This window comes from Elephas maximus, chromosome 19, assembly GCF_024166365.1.
Source record: "Elephas maximus indicus isolate mEleMax1 chromosome 19, mEleMax1 primary haplotype, whole genome shotgun sequence".
NCBI classification, from domain to species: Eukaryota; Metazoa; Chordata; class Mammalia; order Proboscidea; family Elephantidae; genus Elephas; species Elephas maximus.
Genome location: NC_064837.1, coordinates 38,059,875 through 38,078,472, shown reverse-complemented (window position 1 = coordinate 38,078,472; position 18,598 = coordinate 38,059,875). Strand labels below are relative to the sequence as shown.

General features: G+C 42.4%; 1 protein-coding gene across 1 annotated transcript in view; it reads left to right on the top strand.

The window, feature by feature from the left end:
- LOC126063149 (uncharacterized) overlaps window positions 1-18,598 on the top strand; it is a 128,252-nt gene that overhangs the window by 81,143 nt on the left and 28,511 nt on the right. The window contains exon 3 of the mRNA XM_049861340.1: window positions 1,724-1,983. Coding sequence (XP_049717297.1) covers window positions 1,724-1,983 — 260 coding nt within the window. The remainder of the gene's footprint in view (window positions 1-1,723; window positions 1,984-18,598) is intronic.

Sequence of the window (18,598 nt, the reverse complement as noted above, 5' to 3'; positions counted from 1 at the left end):
AAGCCCACTTTCACTCTAAAACTCTTTGTGGCATAAGATGAAGCGTGGTAGACGGAGCTAAGCCATTCTCCAAGCCTGGGTCTAGTTTATGTTGGTTCCACTGAAACTAATTCAACATGGTCAGGGTTCCCCCAAAGAGCATCTGGCATTGTCCAAGGCTGAGGCACAGCACAAGCTTTCTTATCCTTCTGCTTCAGGCGAAGGGAGGAGTGGGGAGGAGGAATGATGACCAGCCCCTGAACATCAATGTTCTCCATTGGGAAAGATAAGTTAGGACTAGAGTGCCTGGGAGGTCTACTCTGGCATAAACATTATGGAGTTTTCATCACTCAGACATGTTCTCTTTTACTCTTTGAAATGAGTACAGATTTCTCTACTTAGGGCCCTCTTTTCAAAATCTGTCAGTCAGGAGAAACCCCAGTCCTCCTAACCAGAGAGCTTCGATGAGAGTGGATTCCCATTCAATTCTCACGAATCTGTTTTTAAGGGAAAGCAGCAATAGGCAATGCCTTTTCCTTGCTCAGGAATTTCAATCGATCTGTGACTCTGGTTTTCATAGCTGAGCTGAAAATTAGGGCTTCCCCAGAGATATTAAGTATCATGATCTGTGTAATGACATGGATGCTTGGAATGATCCTGGTGTTTTAAAATATAACCTCAAGGTGAAGAGTCCCAGAAGTGAACAAATACTAGTGCAGAATTGCTGTTATTGTGTGCCACTGAATTGATTTCAACTCATAGTGACCCTATAGGACAAAGTAGAACTGCCCCATAGGGTTTCCAAGGCTGTACATCTTTACAGAAGCAGACTGTCAACATCCTTCTTTTATGGAGTGGCTGGTGGGTTTGAACCGCTGACCTTTTGGTTAGCAGGCAAGAACTTTAACCATTGCGCCACCAGGGCTGCTCCCCATAAAAAAAAAAAAAAGTAACCAAAAACCGTTTGCTTTCAAGTCGATTCCAATTCGAAGCAACCCTATAGGACAGAGTAGAACTGCCCCATAGGGTTTCTAAGTAATGGCTGGTAGATTCAAGTGGCCAACCTTCTGGTTAGCAACCAAGCTTTTAACAACTGCGCCACAAGGACACCCCCTATAGTAAGTACCTTATATAAAAAATAAAGATCTCCTTAGGATAGAGGATCTTTATTTTCATATGAGGTGCCTACTATGTGACATACATTGAACTAGATAGTATACATACATACCAGATCACTTACTTCTTGCAGCTTTCCTATGTTAGTAGCATTAGCGTTAGTATCCCTAAGTTGCAGATGAAGAGAGAGACTCAGAGAGGGTAAGGAAGTTGCCCAAAGTCACGCAGCTAATAAGCGATGGAGGTCACTTTTGAACCTCAGTCTCCTCAAATTTATCTAAGCCTCAGTCTATCTAAAATCCTTTAACTTTTAACCACCGAATGATATTAGCCCCCGTATTGATTTCAACAGTGTTGAACATGCCTGAGGGTTGCAGAATCCTTCTGTGACCCTATGCCTTATAATGCCCATATGGCTCCACCTGGAGTCATTCTTGAAGCTACAAGTTCATAAATAATGTCTCTTCAACTTGGTTAGGCTCACAGTGCCAGTGGGAGACAGATGACCTACGGCTCTGCACAGTATCATTGCAGGCGAATGTGTTACTTGGTAGTCTTGGGTTGCCATCCCCTGGAGTGTTTTGATGCGATCAGTTGTCAGTTTCAGGTCTGCTGTTTCTCTCACCAGAAGCCCAGCCAGTGGAAGATGACAACTCTAGAGCCCTGCCGGTGTTAGGGGGGCTATCGCACTCTGCGAATGACATAAAGGAGTCCGTGTTCATCTGGGGAATCTCAGACAAAGCAGCCCTGAGGAAAAGCGTCTCTGTCAATGAAGGTTTGTTTCACTTGCAACAGGAAAAGCAGCCGCAGCCACGACAGCAGCAGCAGCAGCGACCGGAGCCAGTGCACAGGCTGGGGAAAGGTACAGGCAGACTGAAGCTGTCCCACGTGAGTAGCATGTATGATTTCTCTGCAGCTGGGAAAGAAATGCTGGGGAGGGGGCTTGGCTGGGAGGTGGGTGTGCATGTGTGGGTTGGGGCATTTTGTGTGGCTGAGGGTGGGAGGGCGGTTTACACCATTAACAAGTACATTTGAGATCTGTCCTCTTCGTCCAAAAAAAGCTGCGGTGTGTGCCTGCACGCACTCTCATTTTCTCCGCTGATGGTAACAGATGTAAACAGCAGGTGGGCAATATTTCCTTTGTATTTTTACTATTATTATTTGTCCTTCTTCTTCATCCTTGGGAGTGGGCTGCATAGCCTAACAACACCTCAGCCAGAAGGAGCCTTCCCAAGTGGAAAGACTCCCCAGAGGGTTTCTTTCCCAAGTTTCTTTTGCAGACCTGTGGATCCTTTTCCTTTGACATTGTGCAGCTTCTCCAGGAGGGCTGTTTACAACCAGTTAGCTTCATCGACTTTTGTATCTTCTGTTCCGAGCTCGAGTCGCCTGTAGTAAACCAAACCAAACCCAATACAATTTAAAGCCACTCAGTTGCCACCATTAAGAGAGTTTAGTGAGCCCAGTTCAGGCATCAAAAACCTGGGTTACATTTTGTATTTTCTGCATCCTCTCAGCCCAAGGAAAATAAGCAGGTCTCTCAGGGCTGACAGTGTCAATGTGGTCTTGAACTTTGGGAAAGCTTTTTTTAAAAAAATCAAGCTCTGGAATTTACAATCTGTGAACATTGGCTAGATTGAAGTTGAAAAAGGCAGGAGAGGATGTTTTTGTTTTAAAGCGCTCATGGGGTTATGCTGAGCAAAAGAGTACCTGGTCATAAACTTGCTTGTATTCTGGTTGCCTGAAGACACAGTTTCCCCTGTCTTCCTTCTTCCCACTCTTTGATATTGCTGACCTTATCATGATGAATGTTTAGATGCTTGAGCACTGGCGGTGAATGTACAAGTTTATCTTCTCTAGGAGGAAGGGGAAAGGATGGAGCCAAGGAGGGACTTTTTGCTTCCCCCAAGAGCAGGCACTAGCAGTTGTGTGGGATGAGGGTGGAAGTCTCTGAGGGCAGACCATCAGATACTTGGGTGCAGAATTAAATGCTAGTGTGCTGGAGGTTCAGGGCACCCACTCCTAAGTTGCTATGGGACATGCAATGAAATATGAAGCACGGAATGGGCTTCATGGCTTTAGGGGTAAGAAGGAACCATCTGTCTTCTGTAGGGAGTCCTTTCACTGAGGCAGTGCTTCCAACCTTTCTCACACCGAGGCACTCTGGGGTAACGAGATGAGCCTGCTCAAAGCTGAAGATGAACAGCTGGGGGCCTCAAGTGGCCATCCATTTGGCAAGGGTGTGGGATTTGGGACATTAGAACAACCGGAAGCCATCCATGCACAGTGGTGTACCTGGGCATAGAACTTGGGAGGATCTAACTTAAGCAACCTGGGGAAAGTCAAAGAAATAGAGCAAGATGACTAATCTTAAACGTCCATGCTTTGTTAGTATTTATTTTTGCTATTACCAGTCACAATGCTTTGCAGAAACATTACCATGTGTTGTTTTGTTTTTTATTTAAAGACATTCTCCTAATCTCACCCACTTAACAAGTCTAATTGTTTTCTGTGCTCTCTCCCAGTCTTGGTCCAAGTATGCCTTTTTTTACACAAGTTTAACTGCAGTCCAGACACACTCATCTGCTCTGCTTCCTTCTCCAGTGTTATTCCATGAATACTTTCTCTTCTTCCTGTACAGCTTTCAGGTGGATTTGTAATTATGGCTGGCTTAAGCGGATTAATCCCTTAAGTGGATACGCCATAATCATTTAGCCATTGTTGGGTATTTAGGAGGCATCCACGTTTTCCATGACTACAATTCCACTCTGAGCATTTCTGTGAAGGTGTCGTTTTTACTTTGATTTCCTTTTAAAAATTATTTTAGGGATGAATTCTCTCAACATCGAGATTACTGAGGTAAAAAAAATATGAAAATTTTTGCGGTTTTTCATGCCTATCACCAAACTGTTCTCTGAAACACATTTCCGTTGTCCAAAATCACCGGTGTTATGGTCTAGATAAATACCAACTTATCTAGAGTCACATGCACATTCGATTCTAATTCTCTCCCTCCCCCTCTCCCCGCCACCAAATTGGGAACTATAAAAAGGGACTGGTCGTTTTTTTTTTTTTTTCAAAGCTGGCTTTTGAATCTAGTTGAGCTAGTCAGTAGTATCCTCTATATGATGAGCCTGCAGCTGAGAAGTGTCCCTTGCTTTGTCAGTGACCCCCATGAGGAAATCAAGTTTATCAGCTCTCTTTGTACATCTGTAAAGGGCAAAACCTTTGTCCTGTGCCAGGGCCCCTGAGAAAGATAAGCAAGGCTCACAGGAGGGCAAGCCAGCTTAGAATTCTCTCCAAATCCTGGAGCTCAATCCTGAAATCTTCTTCGACCCTCCTGTCTTCCTCCCCTACCTTGACAGAGCCAGGGTAGATTTAAACTCTTTTTCTGGGCAGGATTTAAGACTGAGGCCTGGCAGAGTGTGTTATGGATTAAATTGTGTCCCCCTAAAATATGTGTTGAAATTCTAACACCTATATCTGTAGATAGGAGCCCTGATGGTACAAATGGCTAAGCACTTGTCTACTAAGCGAGATGTTGGTTGTTTGAACCCCACACAGCTGCTCTGTGGGAGAAAGACCTGATGACCTGCTTCTGTAAAGATTACAGCCAAGGAAACCCTATGGGGCAGTTCTACTTTGTCACCTGGGGTCACTCTGTGTCAAAAATGATTCTACCGGCACACAACAACAACATATCTCTGGATATAATCTAATTTAGTGTAATGTAATCACTTTGCATAATGCAATCTAATGGGATGTGGTCAATCAGTATAAGTCATAGCCATGTAGAGTGGATCCTAAACTGAGTAACTTCTGAATTATACAAAGAGCAGGATAGGCTCAGAGACCTGTGCGCAGACTCAAGGGAAGACAGACGCCCAGAAACTTCAAGACTTGTTGGCTGCTAGAAGCTGAACTAGACAAAGAAGAGCCTCCCCCTAGATCCACACCCTGAGTTCGAACTTTTAGCCTCCTGAACTGTGAGAAAATAAACTTCTGTTCTTTAAGGCTACTCACTTGTGGTATCTCCGTTACCCAGCACTAGGGAACTAAGAGAAAATGAAAACGAGGTCACTGGGAAAGCGAAGACAAGCAAAGCTTACTGGGAACAAAGTGCAACATGTTTTAGGGTCTCTGCTGCCTCGTGTACTTCTCCCAAATGCATGTGTTTTAATGATAGACATCAGACAAAGCTGAATGCCAACGCATATCAAACAAGAGCTGTGGAATGCTTCCTTTTCTGTTCCTACCTCCTGTAAGGACACATCTATCAACAACTTATTTGTTCTTTTATTTTCTCTTCCCTTGTATCTCATCAGTTTTGAGACTCATCTGTGCCTGTCTGACCTCCTGTGAAGCTCACTAGAAATTGCCTCAGTGCTAATATCTTCCGTTCATCCGACGATTATTTGTGCAAAGGCTAAGAGTGCCCAGTTGGAGCCACCCAGCAACTCAGCACGTATTCACTCACCCTGACCCATGTACATGGGAAATGACAGTGTCTTGGGAGCAATGTTTTCCTACCATCTATAAATGTGTTGGATAAACGTGAGGTTTTATAAGGGGGTTTATTGACTCTTTCAGAGTCCCTGGGTGGTACAAACGGTTAATGTGCTTAGCTGCTAATGGAAAAATTGGAGGTTCAAGTCCACCCAGGGGCATCTTGGAAAAGAGGCCTGATGATCTACTTCCAAAAATCCAGCCACTGAAAACCTAATGGAGCACAGTTCTACTTTGACACACATGGGTTGCCAGAAGTCAGATTTGACTCAACAGACTGGTAATTGACTCCTTTAGTTTGCAATGGCTGCAGAAAACCAATGGTCCACTGGAAGTTGGTCACTAATCTGAGTCTGAATTCAAGGGGAGGTGATGAGGCAGTGGTCTGAGAAGGGAAGGAAAATTGCTACTCCCTCAAACAACAGTCAGACCAGGAGAATAGTACATTTACGGCCGGCTCGAATGATAAAGCTTTTGTCTGCTAAGCAGGGGACAAGGGGCTTTTAAATTGTAGCACAAGTGTTTAAGGAAGACATTAGGAAGGACTTAAAAGAAAAAAAATTTTTTCTTTCCTCCATAATACTCTGTAGTTCCCATAACACTCCTCAATATTTATTGTATTATTGGTTTAAGGTCTAGCTTTCCTGCAAGATTTTACTCCAAGAGGGCAGAAATTATTTCTGATTTGTTCACTGTTGCATCCCCCAAATTTTACCCAGTAATAACAGCTTCCACTTACCTAAGGCATACCGTGTGCCCGGCTATGTTCTAAGTTCTCTGTATACAGTATTGCATTTAATCTTCAGAACAACCCTGTGTGGTTTACATTATTATTTGCCTTATACAGATTTAAAAAGTTTATGCTGGAGAATAGATGGGGCTTTGTTAGGAGGGAGAGGCTTGAGAAGGAGACATGGAGGAAGACAGAAGGTGTCACATCATGTGAAGTGACAGGGTCACAACTTGATCCCAAGCAGTCCAGCTCCAGTTCTCAGTCACCACACCATCAACACTTATTTAACATCCACTGAGAGAATGATTCAAAGTCTGAAAGAACTTCGGAATACTACTGGACAGCTAAAATGTGCTAGTAGTATTAATAGTAACAAGGTTCAAGTGATATTTATGACCGTAGTAACTAACACCATTTACTACATGCCAGACACTTAACAAGAAGCTTTTTGCACGGATTTTGACTTAACCCTCACGACAGCTCTATACAATGGCCACCATCCTTATCTTTATTTTACCAATGAGAAAACTTGGGCTCAGAGATGTCAAGCAACTTGTCTAAGGTTTACAGAAATAGTGAGTCTGACTCTGAGGTCTGTTACCTATGATCACACTTCCCAGATGGGCTGGTTAGCACTGGAGCAAGGCCAAAGAGGAACAAGAGTTTCCCTGGGACCATAGAGTTAGGCCCTATGACTTCTTCTGAACTCTTCCAATCTAAGCTTCTGGGATGGCTTTTAAATCACCCTCCCATGGTGAAACAGGTCTCAGACCATGTCCGGTACCTCCCCAAAGCCAAGTTCCTAAAGGAAGAAAGAGGCTCTGAAAAAATGTCACCATCAGGCAACTCATTGGTGTACTTGTAAGAAAAAGACAAGCATCACAACTAAGCGTGTGGCTTTGTTCAGTGCTCTCGACCCGTGCTGTCCAATATGGGAACCATTAGCCACGTGCGACTCTGGAGTATTTGCAACGTGGCTAGGCCAAACTCAGATGTGCCTTTGGTGTAAAAATACAGCACAGATTTAAAAACTTAGTACAGAAATGTGTGAGCAATCTCAATAAATTTTATTGATTACATATTGAAATGACAGTGTTTTAGGAATAAAAAAAATAGTGGGTTAAATAAAATATTAAAACTACGTTTACCTGTTTATTTTGACTTTTTTTTAATGTGGCTGTTGAAAAAAGCAAAAACAAAAAATAGTTGTCGTCCAATAGATTCTGACTCATGGCAATCCCATGTGTGTCAGAGTAGAACTATACTTCACAGAGTTTTCAGTAACTGGTTTTTTTTTTTTTTGGAAGAAGATTGCCAAGCCTTTCTCCTGAGGCATCTCCAGGGTGAGTTTGAACCACCAACTTGAACCACCAACCTTTCAGTTAATGAGCTGTTTTCATCACCCAGGGACTCAATGTGACTACTAGAATATTTAAAATTACATATGTGGCTGGCATGTGTGACCCCACGTTCTTTTTCTCTTGGGCAGTGCTACTCTGGACTGTTCTCTCTTCCTTGATGTCTCCTCCATCTCGTGACCTCTCCTTCTCACATGAGGCCTCAGATAGCCTTCACCAGATGTTAGTTTGGCCTCTCTCTTAAGACCAGAGCCAAGAATCTCAGCTCTGATCATACATTCCCTTCCATAAAGATCTATGAAAGACTGTCACGTTTGGCAAAGTTTTCTGTAATTGAATGAAACTGTGACATTTCCCAAGGGGAATATTCCCTTTTTCCATAACACATAAAGAGAAGGTCCAATAAGCTGGCACAGAGAAAGAAAAGCTTTTGAAATGATTTGTTTTTTTTAAAAAGTCAACAGCTTTACTCAGCTCACAGGCTGAGAATGAATTTATTAACCAACAAGCACGGAAGAGCGCAACCCCAATAAAGCAGAAATTCAGAGCGGAGATCTACACCAGCCTGTCTTTCTGAAATACAGGCTTCCTAGAAAGACTGTGGGTATCTGGAGAGTCAAGATGTTAGAATGTGGTCAATGTCCTTGGAATTTCCCATCACGTACAGGATAAAACTCAAACACCTTAGTATGCATGAATCCAAGCCTTTTTGTCTTTCCAATTTCATTTCCCACTACTGCCCTCCATATGAGCATAAGTATTGTTTATTAAACTTAAAATGTGCAGTGGGCTCCTGGGCCCCCCAGCCTGGATAATGCTTTTACCTCCTTCTGGGGTACTTCTCCCACCCATATGCACCCAATGAGACATTACTTATTCTTCAGGACATAGTTCAGAGATCTTTGCCTCTGTGAAGCATCCCTTGACCCTTGTATCCATCAGGATCCCAGCAGGAACTGGATGGCACACTCCAGTGAATTGCTAGTAGGAATTTAATGATGGTACTGTTTACAAAGGTTTGGTCAGGGTTAAGGGAAACCAATAAGGAATGGTGAAGCAGCTCAAAGTTAGCAGCTTTCAGAAGCCATTATCACCCCTAGGACTGAAAGGAAAAGAGGAATATGGCTGGATTTATAAGAAAGGCTTTTTAACAGAAGCTATTTTATTTTATTATTATTTTTTTTTTTATGGTCTCTCATATAGCAGTGCAGCCACTGCCAATGTGTGTTGTGACAGGGAGGGACCTCTCTCACCTTCACCCTCTGATCTTCTGCTGTTGTCTTACATTGGCTGAACTAAAACCGGAAGCCAGAGAACACGGGCGCCTAGGAGATACAATGCATAGAGGTCTGCCCTGCAGAGCACAGAGACAGAACAGGATGGGAAAGGGTGAAGGATGCATCTAGAGGGCCAAATAGAGACTATATATTATAGCTGATTATTTCATTGCCAGATACACTTACTCCCTTCTCAATACCCCTGAGCAGTGCTGCATATACTGCAAGGTAATGCTTATATTGTATTGGGGTTGTTCCCAACTACACGTGAAATAATGAGATTCTTGAAGCTCAGACTCATTCCTCTCATTCATACATGTATTCCTAACATATAGCAAAATACCTGGTGGGGAGTAGGTATTGAACAATTATGGAGTGAATGAATGTGTTCCTCTGTCACATACTCCCTCCTATCATCCCTTTGGAATTCGAGCCACCTATAGTGATTCTAGAATGAGAATTTCTCAACAAATTTGGTTTGTCCCCCCCCCTTTTTTTTTTTAATTTTATTGTGTTTCTGGTGAAAGTTTACAGCACAAATTAGTTTTTCATTAAAAAATTTATACACGGATTGTTTTGTGATATTGGTTACAATTCCTGCAGTGTGTCAGCACTCTTCCCCTTTCCCTTTCTGCCCTAAGTATATTGGTGGTTTTTGACTATGTGGTTTTTATCTTTTTTAATTTCTCATACAAAAATCTATACACATATTGTTATATGACACTACTGCAATCCCTGTAATGTAACAGTGTATTTTCCCTTTCCACCCCGGGTTTCCTGTGTCCCACCATGCAGCTCCTGTCCTTTGCTGCCTTCTCATCCTACCTCTGGACAGGAAACGCCCATTTGGTCTCATGTATCTGCTTGAACTAAGAAGCACACTCTTCACAAGTATTATTTCGTGTTTTATAGTCCAGTCTAATCTTTATCTGAAAAGTGGGCTTTAGGAATTGTTTTAGTTCCGGGTTAACGGAGTGTCTGGGGGCCATGGCTTCAGAGGTTCCTCCAGTCTCCGTCAGACCATTAAGTCTGGTCTTTTTCTGTGAATTTGAGTTCTGCTCCATACTTTTCTCCTGCTCCGTCAGGGGCTCTCTGTTGTGTTCCCTGTCAGGGCGGTCATTGGTGGTAGCCGGGCACCATCTAGTTCTTCTGGTCTCAGGCTGATAGAATCTCCGGTTTATATGGGCCTTTTGTCTTTTGGGCTAATATTTTCCTTGTGTCTTTGGCGTTGTTCCTCCTCCTTTGCTCCAAGTGGGTTGGGACCAACTGATGCATCTTAGGTGGCCTCTTGCAAGCTTTTAAGACCCCAGACACCACTCATCAAAGTGGGATGCTAAACATTTTCTTAATAAACTTTGTTATGCCAGTTGACCTACATGTCCCCCGAAACCATGGTCCCCAGGACCCCAGCCCCTACTACTCTGTCCCTCAAAGTGTTTGGTTGTGTTCAGGGGACTTCTTAGCTTTTGGTTTAGTCCAGTTGTGCTGACTTCCCCTGTATTGTGTGTTGACATTCCTGTATTTTAAGATGATTCTAGTCTACTATATAGTTAGTGAATTCCCCTTTTCTTCCCTCCCCACCCTCGTAACCATCAGAGAATGTTTTCTTCTGTGTTTAAACCTTTTCTTGAGTTCTTACAGTAGTGGTCTCACACAACATTTGTCCTTTTGCAACTGACTAATTTTATTCAGCATAATGCCTCCCAGATTCATTAATGTTGTGAGATGTCTGGCGCATTCATCATTGTTCTTTATTTTTGTGTAGTATTCCACTGTGTTTATGTACCATAATTTGTTTATCCATTCATCTGTTGATGGGCATCTATGTTGTTTCCATCCTTTGCTATTGTGAACAGTGCTACAATAAACATGGGTGTCCATATATATATATATGGACACCCATAATAGGTCTATATCTATTCGTGTGATGGCTCTTATTTCTCTAGGATATATTCCATGGTCCTCTTACTTGAATACAATCTAGGGAGATAAAATGGTTCAAGAAAATGATTCTTTAATGTCTCCTATACTGTATTTAGAGCCCTGGTGGTGTAGTGGTTAAAAGCTTAGCTGCTAACCAAAAGGTTGGCAGTTGGAATCCACTAGCCACTCCTTGGAAACCCTATGAGGCAGTTCTACTCGGTCCCATAGGGTCACTATGAGTCAGAGTTGACTCAACAGCAATGGGTTTTTTGTAGGTTATAATTGGTGGTACATGAAGTTCTGAAGAATTGAGGGACTTGAATTTAAGTGGTAGAAATCAGCAGTAAGTTCAACCAACCATGAAAATAAATGTTTGTGTAGGTGCCCAAGAGAAATCAAGCAATTGTTTGAATGAGAATCAGGCAGCAGAAGTAAAAAGTATATACTGTAATATCATGTTCCTTTTCTTCATGACCTCTTTGGTTGTATTTTTCATAAAAATCTGCATGGTTTGGAGAGACTGGAAAATTTAATCCTTTGGATTTAAAGTGGCGGGGATGGAGAGTCAGAGGGCACAATGAGAATGCCAATGAGGGCACTGGAAAGTGGAAGGCTGAGGGGAGACTAGACATGGACTGTGAAGAGTGAATTCAGAGCTGTTTAAGTCTATCATGGTTGTTTCAGAGACATGGTCTGATGGAACAGAATGGCCTCCTAACCAAGCCAGCATGTGAGGACACATCTTCTGAAGTATGCCAGTGTGTCTTGAATTTGATTTCCCCACTGGATCAGTTTTTGACCTGGATTTTGGAGGGAAAGGTTAGAGATTTGAGGCCACCCAGAGGCACCTTGGAAGAAAGACCTGGTGATCTGCTTTTAAAAAATTAGTCATTGAAAACCCTATGGAGCACAGTTCTACCCTGATACACATGGAATCACCATGAGTTGAAATGTACTCAACAGAATCTGGTTTATTAGTTTCCTAAGGATGCCACAGCAAATTACCACAAACTTGATGACTTAAAACAATAGAAATCTATTCTCTCACAGTTGTGAAGGCCAGAAGTCTGAAATCAAGGTGTCAGCAAGGACGCACTTCCTCTGAAGGCTCTAGCGGAGAAGCTGTTCCTTGCTTCATCCAGCTTCCAGTGGCTCCAGGTGTTTCTTGTTGTAGAGCTGAATGACTCCAATCTCTGCCTCTGTCTTTGCATGGCCTTCTCCCCATATGTCTCCTTGGTGTCTGTGTGCCTCTAATCTCCCTCTCCTTTCTCTTATAAGGACACCAGTATGATATCATCCAGATATCCTTAACTTAACTAACAATACAGTCACATTCACAGATAATAAGGGTTAGTGCTTGGACATACCTTTATGGGGGCCACTATTCAACCCAAAATAGAATTATGGCAGTTCTGTCAGTTGCCTCCTTTCCAAAGCCAACCCTTCTCATTGTGCCTTTGAGTCCACTTCCTTTCCTCTTCCTGAGATCTTGAGTTATTTTCACTTTCTCTTTTGTATTTTTAGTATTTTCTACTTGTCCTTTGCCTTTACCCTGTAAATACACTCAGTTCTTGCTAATCTTAAACAAAATTCTCTTCGCCTGTCTCCTTCAAGATAGCCAAGAAACCAGTTGCCACTGAGTTGATTCTGACTATGGTGACCCTATGCATGTCAGAATAGAACTGTGCTCCATATGGTTTTCAATGGCTGAGTTTTTGGAAATATACCACAAGGCATTTCTGCCAAGGTGCCTCTGAGTGTACTTGAACCTCCAACCTTTCAATTAGCAGTTGAGTATGTTAACCATTAACACCACCCAGGGACTCCACCAGACTTCACAAAAGCCTCCCCAACACCATCACATCAAAGAAATGCTTCTCCGCTTCCTCATGTCTTGCCTCTTTTCATGCTGACTTTTGCTTTCATTACAAACACTGCTTTTTTGAAGCCACCCGGAAAGATCTGGTTGCTCAGCTCTACAAACTCTGGCTCTCTGTGGTCTCTCAGATCCCGTTTACAATGTCTAACTTTCTTGCCCATCTCTTTCTGCTTGAAGTTTCTCTCTTCCTCTGGGGTGTCAACTTAGGCTTTACAAAGGGGCTCCTGCTAAAAAGAAACACTCCTTCAACTTCATCCCATCCAGCTGCTGATGGGTTATTTCCCAAACTTAACATTGGATGAATTCCTTTCCGGGTTGACATTTTTTAAAAAATCTACTAAAAGCAAATTAGCATTTCCAGCCACTTGTCAAGTAATGAAGAGGTGGTTTCTTATTTTTAAATGAACTAATATTTATTACAACAAAAAAATGCTATACCTATCACCAAATGTTAAGTTCTACCTGTCCAATAGGCTCGAGCTATCCAGGTCTTACCTAGTCATTACCTGGCCCCAGGAAGGTAACCAGGAAAGAGACACAGCCCAGTGCTCTGCAGTTTTGTAACAAATGGATTTCAGCTCTGACCACCGTGACTCCTATCACCTTCTTTCTGTGACGGAGTTTTATCGTTTCTGTAGAACAAGGGGCCTTCCATTCATAGTGGCTGCTAGTTATTTACTAACTGGTCGGTCTGAGTGTGTGCTGCTGTTTTCCTTCTAGGTGCTAATAGGAGAAGAGGGATTTGTGAATTTAGCTATTGTTTAGGCCCTAGACAACACTGGAGCCTGTGATTGGCTGCTGGCCCATGACATCTCAGCTTTAGTTGTTGTCTCAGAAAAGCATCCATCCCATTGAGATTTTCAAGGCCATTGGAATAAGTTTATATACAGTACTCTGTTGTAATATTCTAATGCAAAAAATATATATATATATTTTTATTATCTATATTGGCAGTTATGTCTCTTCTTATTCCTAAAATTACTTGCCTGTGTTTTCTTCTTCTCTTTTTTGATTTTTTAATTTATCTTTTCAGAGGATCAACTTTTGGCTTTATTAATTTTATTTATTTTAATATCTATTCTATTGATTTTGACCTGGTGTCTGAAAAATCGGCTATTGAAAACCCTATGGAGCACAGTTGTACTCTGACACACATGGGGTCACTCACCATGAGTTAGAATTGACTCGACAGCAACTGCCATGGTATGCACACAAAAAGGCACACATAGCACAACTCAGTGGATTTCCACAAAATGAACACACTCAGGTAATCAACACTAGATCAAGAACCAAAACAGTGCCAGTACCCCCAGAAGTTCCCCTCCTTGGCTCTTCAGTCAACTACTTCCTAAAACTAAAAAAAAAAACAAAAACCCATTGCCATCAAGTCAATTCTGACTCATAGTGACCTTATAGGACAGAGTAGGACCACCCCATAGGGTTTCCAAGGCTATAATCTGTACAGACGCAGATTTGCCACATCTTTTTCCTGCAGGATGCCGGGTGGGTTTGAACCACTTACTTTTGGTTAGCAGCCAAGTGCTTAACCACTGCACCACCAGGGCTCCTGTAGGTACTCCCTAACCAAAAAAAAAAAAAATCCCTTTGAGTCAATTCTGACTCGTAGTTACCCTCCCTTTTAACAGCATAGATTAATTTTGTCTTTCCGTTTTTCTACTCCACATACAATGTACATATATAAAGGGTATGTGCTGTTTGTGTCTAGTTTTACTCACTATTATGGTAGGTTTCTCATCCACAAAACCTACTTTGAGTGTTATAGGGATTGGAGATGATGGATACAAATCACCTGGAACAGAGTCTGCCCTAAGCAGATGTGGATAAATGCCAGTTATTACTGTGAAAAGATGGCGTTATCTGCAGGTGGATGAAGTAGGAAAGAGAAGGGGAGATTAAGGGTACTTGCCATGGACAATGCTCACCCAATCTATCCTGACAAGTTCCCAAATAAGGCAAGAGGACCCATGTTGGAGAGCAGGATTTTGGTACCTCTTTTCCACCTGCCCACTGAGATGATAGGTACCAGGTTTTATTATTTTCCTAACCTTTTATTGTGAAAATTTTCAAACAAACAGAAACATTAAACACCCGTGTACCCACCACCTGGATTCTACAATTAATATTTTACTGTCCGTCCTCTGTCCACAGAGTCTGTCCACCTATCTGCCCATCAACCCATCTTTATTTTTTATGCATTTCAGAGGAAGTTGCGGACATTGGTATTTGATTTTTTTTATTGATGTGAAATTCACATAACATAAAATTATTTATTTTAAAGTGAGCAATCCAGTGACATCTAGTACATTCACAATGTTATGCAACTACCACCCGTATCTACTTATAAAACATTTTCATAACCACAACATAAAATCTTTATACCCCATTCTTCTCTCCCCACAGGCCCTGGCAACCACCAATCTGCATTCTTTCTCTATGAATTGATCTATCCACTTTTTTTTTTAGGTATTTCATATAAGTGGAATTTATAATATGTGGCTTTTTGTGTCTGGCTTCTTTCACTTAGCATGTTGTTTTTGAGCTTCATCCATATAGTGTCACTTATCAGTATTTCATTCCTTTTTATGGCAGAATAATATTCCCTTGTATGTGCATACCATAATTTGTTTATTCGTTCATTGGTTGATGAATATTTGGATTGTTTCCATCTTTTGACTGTTGTGAACATTCAGGTACAAGGATTTGTTTGAGCATCTGCTTTCAATTCTTTTGGATATACACCTAGGAGAATTGCTGGTTCATATAGTAACTCTATGTTTAACTTTTTGAGAAACTTCGAAAGTGTTTTCCTGGTAGAAGGTGTTTAAACCCTAGGAAATCTCTTGCTCGGGATGGTCATCTCTGTCATAAGATGAGATGTTTTGTCCTCATGCTATTAGCAGTAATGTAGTCCCAGCCTTATGTTTTTTAATTGCCTCTTTCCTGGATACATTTCACAGAGATTTCAGTCGCGTGTGAGAAGAGATGCCGATCAGGCAAGCTACCATTTCCTTATGTCTTCTGTTGTTGTCAGCTGCCGTGAAGTTGGCCCCCAACTCATGGTGACCCATGCACAATGGAATGAAGTGCTGCCTGGTCCTGTGCCATCCCTATGATAAGTTGAGGATGGGATTATTGTGGCCCATAGGGTTTTCAATGACTGATATTTGGTAGTAAATCACCAGGCCTTTCTTCCAAGTCCATCTTAATTTGGAAGCTCTGTCGAAACTGTTCATCTTCATAGCAACATGTAAGCCTCCACTGATAGATGGGTGGTGGCCACGCATGAGGTGCATTGGCCGGGAATCGAACCTGTGTCTCGCAAGAATTCCACCTATCACTGAATGACCAATGCCTCCTGGTCTCCTGTAGGGCGTGTCAACTCACCCTGCAGAGGGGTCTGGGTGGATAACGTGGTGGGACACAGATCATTTAGGTAATAGTTCCTCTTGTGTAATCAGTAAGCCACATGGAGTGAGACCCCTCTGACATCACATGAGGCCTTGATGGCCCGAGTAGCATGGGCCCCTGCAGCATTTCCTGAGTTCTGCTAGGAGTTAAGTACAACAGGTCTGAGCTGGAGAGAGCGGAATTTGCCAAACAGATGCTGGGGAGTGGCAGCGTCTAGAACAGACGCTGACAGCTGGTGCGGAATTTCAGAGCACTGCCCTGCTCCGAGAGCCTGAGAAAACGAGCAATTCCAGCTATTTCATGATATCATCTGTGCCTTAGTAGCACTTGTTTTTTTTTTTTTTTACTATGGATTTAATTGTTGTTCTATTGGCTCCCATTTCTTCCTTCTCGAAGAAAAATGGAATCTTTAAAATTCCCATGAAAGCACGTTCAATTGCCATTTCTGTTCCAACGTCAAGACAGAATCATCCGTAATAATGAAAACAATCCTGTTATTGGCAAAGCAGACCCAAGTGTGGCTTTTTGAGAATCAGGAAGGAGAGCAATGCAGAGACAGTGATAGATTAATTGACAAAGGCTGTTTATAAGCATGCCAAATGTCACCACGCCTGTACAGCATGTTATCATGTGCAAAGCTGGTTCACGAGGACCTTTTCAGATAAGTAGAGGAGAATGCTAGTAGAGCTCTATTCTGCAGATGAAGAGCTCCAATCAGAAAGGATATGCCACTTTGCCGAGGCCACAGAGCTGGCAGGTGACAGACCAAAACTCAAACCCAGTGCTATTTCCAGTGTATGAAAAAAGGCAACGATCTTCCGAGGTGTCAGGGAAATAAAACTGTGGAGTCATGTTGAAACTGGAATTAAGGAGCCCTGGTAGTGCAACTATGAGTCGGAATCGACTCAAAGGCAGTGGGCTTTTTGGTTTGGTGGTACAGTGGTTAAAGCACACAGCTGCTAACCAAAAGGTTGCTGGCTCGAATCCATCACCCACCCTGTGGGAGAACAATCTGGCAGTCTGCTTCCATAAAGATTATAGCCTTGGAAACCCTGTCCAACAGGGTCGCTATGAGTTGAAATCGGCTGGACGGCAATGGGTTTGTTTGTTTTGGTGCATGGCACAAATGGTTAAGTGCTTGGTTGCTAACCAAAGGTTTGAACCTACCTGACAGCTCTGTGGGAGAAAGACCTGGTGGATATGCTTCCATAAAATTACAGCCAAGAAAACCCTATGAGGCAGTTCTATCCTGTCACATGGGATCATTGAAAGTCGGAATTGACTCTACGGCACCTAACAACAACCACATCAACAGAAGCTAGAATTAAGCTGTTTGAACTGTGACTCAGTCACTGGCCAGCCTTGTGACCATGAGCAAGTCATTTAGACCCCTGGCTTCTTGTCCTCGTCTGTACAGTAGGGGTAATAATAATTTTTTTTTTATAAGATTAATGTGAAGATAAAATGATATAATGTATGTAAAGTGCCTTGCACACAGGCTAGCAACAGCAGGTGTTCAAAGCCTCCTACTTTTCCTGCCCACACCAGAGCATGCAGTAGGTCTACAAAATCTGTTCCCACCACTTCTTCAACCCTTGCTCTTTTTCTCTAAAGTGTCCTAACTAAAAATACTCCAGCTGCAAGCAGAGTTCTTCCCAATGAGAAGATACTATCATCGACATAAGAACAATGGGAATGCTCCAAAATGAGGGGGCACTTTGCAGAGGGTAGGAAAAATCAAAGTTTATTACCTAATTGGGATTAACATTCATTTATATGTACAGCTGTCAGGAAGGAAAGCCTGATCAAAAGCCCGTTAGTCACAAGGCTGGCTTTGCAAAGGGCCACTTAGTTAAGGCAGTGCATTTAACATGAAAGGAAAGAGGGGGCTGGAACACCGCGGCCTGGTACATCGTGCATTAGTGATTATTTTAGTACTAGCTCTGCTCACTTTCACTAACAAAAGTTAACCCAGACCCTGAAAGCTGAGGGCATCAAGCCTCAATGGTGGACATGGGCAAATGGTGGCTTTTAAGCCCCTTGTCACATGTCTGAATTGGGCAAACTTGAGAACAAGACTGAGAGGCAGAAATGTCTTGTCAAATTTCACAGAAAGGGCTAGTCCCCAAAGATGGAAATCGACCTCCCGGGCCATTATAAGGAAGAAAGGGCTGGCTGCACTTGCATCTCTGCTTGTCCCTGCCACGGAATCTGGAACTTGCCAGACTTGTGAAAGGTCATTGAGTTTGGTTCTCTATAAGATGAACTTCGTACACTGATATTCCAGCAGCACTTGTCCTTTAACATGGAATTCTTATTCATGTAATTTTAATATTAATGGTAATATTTACATCATTATGTTCTATGAACAGACAGTCTAAGCCACAAATTAATAAGCACT